General features: G+C 38.4%; 1 protein-coding gene across 2 annotated transcripts in view; it reads right to left on the bottom strand.

Moving 5' to 3' along the window:
- Window positions 1-492: 492 nt before the first annotated feature.
- UMAD1 (UBAP1-MVB12-associated (UMA) domain containing 1) overlaps window positions 493-6,174 on the bottom strand; it is a 78,101-nt gene continuing 72,419 nt past the window's right edge. For both annotated transcript variants that reach the window (XM_063152026.1, XM_063152016.1), the window contains one exon: window positions 493-2,234. In XM_063152026.1, the coding sequence (XP_063008096.1) occupies window positions 1,977-2,234 (258 nt within the window). In that variant the 3' untranslated portion in view covers window positions 493-1,976. The remainder of the gene's footprint in view (window positions 2,235-6,174) is intronic.

The raw sequence follows: 6,174 nt of genomic DNA, 5'->3' as shown, positions 1-6,174 counted from the left end.
CACCTGTGAGTGCAACAGAGCTCAAATCTGACAAGGTGTAATTATTTTAGATAAACTGTCTAACTTTAGGCAAAAAATTATTGCAAAAAATTACATACCAAGTCAGCTAGCAAATAAAGAACCAGTATTGTGAGTTTGTTTGGTCTTCAACAGTGCTTTACAGCTCTGCTTCTAGACCAGCTCAGCTGAAGAAACATTTCAGATTCAAAATGGACAGCTTGAATGGAAACATGTTATTTGTAGAATGATCCATTTTTTAACTGCTGGATATAAAATAATAATAAAAATTATTTTAGTGCTTTGAGTATGTGTTAACTAAAAAACTCAGAAAACAAACCAGTTCTGAACAACTTCATAAAATTAATTCTTCCTTCAATGTGGCCTGAGTATCTGAGTACTTCCCAGCTCGCAGCCACAGTATTCTCCAAGCAGTGTCATGGATGCCACCTAAACCATTCCAAGTCACCAACACACCACACAGAATCCATCAGATGAGAGTATGATATATTTTATTAGAAGGACACTAATTTTAAAATGACACTGAAAAGATTTTCAAACTGAATTTCCAAGTTCAAGTTCCCATGAAAGCTGAATGGTCAGAGCTGTAGTAAACAATATAGGTGAAACCACATCATAACTCTCACATATAAAAAATAACTCATTATTACTTGGCTTTTTTATTTGAGTGCAGCACAGATATTCCCCTTGAAACAATACCTTCAAAACATTTAAGAACACAGCTGTCAAAAATATAAAATATGCACATTTAAAAAATTCTAAACCATTAATATTTAACAACCTAAGACATATTCACAATGTAATTTCTTCATCATTTTGCAGTATTTATCTCAAGTACTGTAAGAGGACCCAAGTCTTAAAATATATGTACTTTACGCTACCACAAGAGTGTAAGAGCATAAAAAATACAGGAAAATATCCACCAACATTTAGCACAATCCATATATATTGTACCCCAAGAGAAAAAACAAGTGTGTGCCACAGGTCACACATCCATCACAAACTGTGATGTGACATCAGAGAGCTGTTGCTGGTGGAACAGCAGCTCTGGTCTTAGCTGGTAAAATGCTCAAAGCTTGTGAGTGGGGACACAGTGGTCTGTGAGAATGTGTGTTTAGGCATTTAGCAGTTTAATTGAGTTGGATAAGAAACAATGTAATGTTTTCCTGTTGTTAAGCATTGCCATCTGTACCTCTGGCACACAAATTAAAAAAAGAAGGGTGTGACCATTAAAAGTACGTGTCCTGAGATTTCCTTCTTCAGGGGGCAAAGAGGTTAAAATGGAAAAGCTGATCTGTATATAAATCAGGAACACATGTGGTAATGAGAACAAACAGCAGCCAACAGGCAGGCGGGGACAACTTCTCCAGGCAGGCACAAAATGAGACAGACAAAATACCATCTACTGGAAAAGGGAAGGAAGCAACTGATTCTCACTTTAAAATTGGTAAGTTTAACCAATTCTATAAAGTCTTAATGATTACTTAAGGGCTTGTAATTAACTCTGAGTTTTAAAACTTGGTTTCACTGAAAAGCTCTCTGTCCAGTAGTGCAGAGCAGCATTGCTTTAGCATTAACATTGGTTTCTATCTGTACAAAATCAAGAGGTGATCTTAATATGTGTAACAGGATCTATGTGTTTTGTAACTAATTGAAATAACAAAACAGTTGAGACATAGACTTCCTCTTAAAGTCAAATGTTTGTGTCTGCAGCCTACCTACTGGAAGTAGATACCAGCAGCCAGTCTCCTACTGAGGCTTCATTTCTTTGGAAATAAATGCAGTATTTAATGTACTAAGTTATAGTTCCCTTAAAGCTAAGAAATATATCACAGTTGTGAATAACAACCCCTTTGATATACCAGCGGCAAGCCCCCAAATATTAGTCAATTAAAGTAAGTCTTTATCTTCAATTTAAGACTTGTTCCTTGACAGAGGCAGAAAAGATAAAGAGAACATTACGGATCACAAAGCACTGAATTTTCAAGTGTGAAGTCATACCAAAACCTTGATAAATTATCATTGATGTCGTAGGTGAGCAGCCGGTCAGGAACGTCCCCGTGGGTGCCCTGCACTGCTAACACATGTGGCGCCAGGGCAAAGGGGACATCGCTCAGGAGATCTGACATGAAAGGGCTGCTCTCCAAAGCCTGGCTCCTTTGATTCCCCATCTCTGTGCTTGATACAGGCAACTGTGACCGCTGCCCCGCATTTATCTAAAGAGAACAGAGGAACAGAAATTTACACACTGCAAATCAGGCAGCTATGGCTTTTGACTTAGAACCACAAGGACCTACTAACAAGGGAAACAAGAGAAACCCCAAACAAATAAATAAAAACAGCTTCAGAGTTCAGTTTAGGTAGATCTAAAATAGCAATTCTTAATACATGTTGATATAATTATTTGGTTCAGGTCCACCAGAATTAAGGCTGAAACAAAAATAAGACTATTTGTAATGATTACTGAGATCACAGAAACACAGAATATGCTGAGTTGGAAGGGAAATTGGGATCATTGAGTCCAACTCCTGACCCTGCACAGAGCACCCCAAGAGTCACATCATGTGCCTGAGAATGTTGTCCAAACACTTCTTGAACTCAGACTGGCTACCCAGCATTACTCTGTATTTATGAAACCCATAAGGCTCATGGGACTTTTTGTCATTATGTTCAGTCTTGTTTAGGGGAAATTATTTCATACAATTCCTTTCATAAACTGATGAAGCTCCATCTTTTGTTCCCCTTGTGCCTTTTCAGAAGTTGTCCAAGAAAAGCATGACTTTAAGTGATTAAGAACTGTCTTATCCCAGTTATTTCAAAGGATTAATGATGTTGCTTGCCAGTGTGAAATAGAATTGCATGACAGGCTGGTAAGTTCTTTTGTATAGGGAAATATATGCAGTGCCAAATAAGTTCTTTATAGAAAAAACACAGTTCAAACTTAAAACAACAACAACAACCCAAGACGCAAAACCAATAAGGAATATAAAAACTTGCAGAACAACAGAAGTAGTCAACACAATTTAAGAGAATAATATTGGACACAATAGATTTGTAAGCTTTGATCCTGACCTACCAATATGATCTTACCAAGTGTTTATCCTGGCACTTTTGCCATTTAACAAACAAAGAAAATATTATTTACTCTGCCTCTAGAAATCAAATGTAATTTTTTTACTGTTTATAGCAATAAAATTCTATACAAAATGATACCTCTCATTAGGCACCCATAATGATGTTCCTGATAACAGGCTCTGAGCAACCTGGTCTAGTGGAAGGTGTCCCTGGCAATGGTAGGGGAGCTGGGAGTTGGAGATGATCTTTGAGGTTCCTTCCAACCCAAACCACTCAGTGATTCTGGGATCTCCAGGAGCGAGATGTTCGTTGTAAGGATTTCTACTTTGTATCAGCACACATACAGAGATATTCAGTAACATGTTCAAAAGTGCTTAACAAGTCATGTCAGAGCCATGAACACAGACAGGAATTTCTGACTTTGATGAAGCCCAGACTTCTTCCTTTCAACCTCCCATATTCAACATGCAGCCAGAAAACTCCAAAGCTTACACAGCTATTAGAGAAGGAAGAGCACTGAAAGCTTGAAACACTAATTTGGTATTCGCTTGATCCTAAGAGTGAAATGGGTCCAGTCATATGGAGGTTGCCTGCACCCATGATTTTTAGGGGTGTAGTGCTGCTCAATATCTGACCTATGCTAAAGTTGAATATCCCAGATGATGGCTGTTCCAGAGACCCTGAGGGCGTTGCTGTCTGACAGAAGAACAGCTTGGGTGGTGGGGTGGTGGTGGGTGCTTTGTTTTCTTGCCCAGAGCATTTAGCCCAGGGAAAAGATACTTCATCTTCTTCCCAAAGAAAGGACTGGCTTTGCCTTGAACACAGCCTGAGCACTAGTCATTCCTTACACAACCCAACATTCCCTCTGGTAGGACAGATAAACCAGCACTGTCCTGGGTGGCATGTGCTCCTCCACAGCCTGCTGGGCACAAGGGTTAGTGAGTGGTGCTGCACTCAAAGGGGCCCTCACTTGGAAGCTTTTGTTCATACAATGATTTGAAACCAAAGGCTTAAGATAAACTTCCCAAGATCTGTTACTATCATGTCACAGGCTAATAATGGAAAATTTCTGAAGGTTAAGAAGTTTATTAAAAGGAGTGATTGCTACATACAGTTACTAACCTTACTGGTTATGATCCAATACACAACAACATTCTCCATGCTACTGTAATACTGGTATGGCTGTTACTACAGAATTCCTACAGCTACAGTTTACAGGTATGTCTTTATTTTCCCTGTCTTTCCTTTTCTCAGTTCTCCATTTTTAGATGTAGTTAACAGCTCTTCAGAAAGCTACATGCAACAGCAAAGGCAACAGCTCATAGAAAAGATTTATTTTGGCTTTCCTTACTGATTCTGGTACCTTTAGAGGACAGAGACAATAGGAAAGCTAGCAGAGAAGTCAGGAAGATAGTCTGCATAATTCTCCTATTCCAGCTTTCCAAGCTGTGAGCAAAAACAATGGGCAATAGTACTGGAATTCTGTAAGTTCAGGAAAAACACTAAAACCTCTTGTACTTTTCTTTTCTCATCAGCACAGTTATCTCCAATCAGCTCTCCCTTTAAGAGGTATTAGCTTCTACGGCTGCTCATTGCTAACATTTTGAGAGAAGTCTTCCTTCTTGCCAGGGCCCAAGGTATGCATTAGAACAGAAGTCATAAACATCTTCTGGTACACACATATTCTCTTGCTAAGAACACTGCCAAACAGACAGAACATTTATTTATGTTAATATTCATCTGAAAGAATGCCCCACAACACTTAGGTGAGTCCTTAAATTTGTTGCTGCTGTAAACTTAAAAACTTCTCTTAATTTCTACTCAGCCAGAATTTATTACATTTCCTCTTGAAAGAAAGAAAGAACTTCATTTATTGAGGTGTTGGTATTTGCTAGTCTTTCATCATTCCCATATTCTGAAGGGAAGCCAGAAAGCCCCAGCTGAAAAACTGGGTTACATCTAGGAATCAATTAAACCAGATCTTCAAAGACCTTTCTGCCTCTCTCCCCTCCCACATTTCAGGGGAAAACGATCCCTCACTCACTGTCCTATTCCCATCATTCAGATGATAATCAGAAATCCCTAGAATCTAATGTTTATTTTGATTGGCAAATTATACTTTTATGAGCACCTGTTTATATCTCAATTGTCCCCCAAGCTGGGTGAAGACAATTTACAATTCAAATTAGCCCATCACGTGGCGAAACTAACTTCAAAGAGGGGAAAAAAGTCAGAGCAAGAACAAAGCATCTTGGATATTTTTTTCTCCATAAACCTTACATTTGTTAGAATGGTGCTAAATGGACAGACCCAGAAATTGAAGACCTTTCTGTACACAGCAGATACAATATACTGACAGTGATGGAGCAAGGACCAGCTTTGCTAACTCCCAAGTCCCATTCCATGGTTGAAAGCAAGATTGCAGTAAGGAAGGATGAATTATGTTAGAATTATTTTACTGTGAAAGCATCATTTTACCAAAATCCATCTCTGCATACTGTCAGTGAGGTTCTTAATAGTCTTAATAGGTTATGATTCTATTTGAATAGTCAAAATATTATCAGAAAGAAAATGGTTGACATAAACACAGTACTGGTAAGAAACAAAGGAAAGTGTCAGGTCAGTTTAACAAATGCCATGATCTTTTCTTAATTCCAGTGGTCTTTGGGTCTTAGTTTACTCAACCCCTCATGAGAAGATCTTGGGCCTAATATGACAAGATCCATTCACAACACAAATGAAAAAGGAGTCTAGATTTTCTACTTCAGTTTCACATTTAATCCACTACTGTCTCTCCCATGAGAACAGTTATTTTCAATGATCTTAAAAAGTTTGCCTTCACTTTTTTGTTTATAAGAAATCACATTTTATATTACTTCTCTATATGAAGAAAAAGTTCCAGTCCTGGAGAATTCAGGTAACAAGAAGTAATTTTTCAGTTCTGCCTAGAGCAGTCACCCCAGGCATTGCCCTTTGCAACGCAGAACTGTTTCTGAGCATTCCTGCAGTGATATTTAGATGCTGGCCTCCTGCGCAAGACCCTATCAAACCAGACATGTTTCTGTGCTTCCAAAATGTGAA

This window comes from Melospiza melodia, chromosome 1, assembly GCF_035770615.1.
Source record: "Melospiza melodia melodia isolate bMelMel2 chromosome 1, bMelMel2.pri, whole genome shotgun sequence".
NCBI lineage: Eukaryota > Metazoa > Chordata > Aves > Passeriformes > Passerellidae > Melospiza > Melospiza melodia.
Note: the sequence above shows the minus strand (reverse complement) of the source record. Positions and strands in the feature narration are given on the sequence as shown.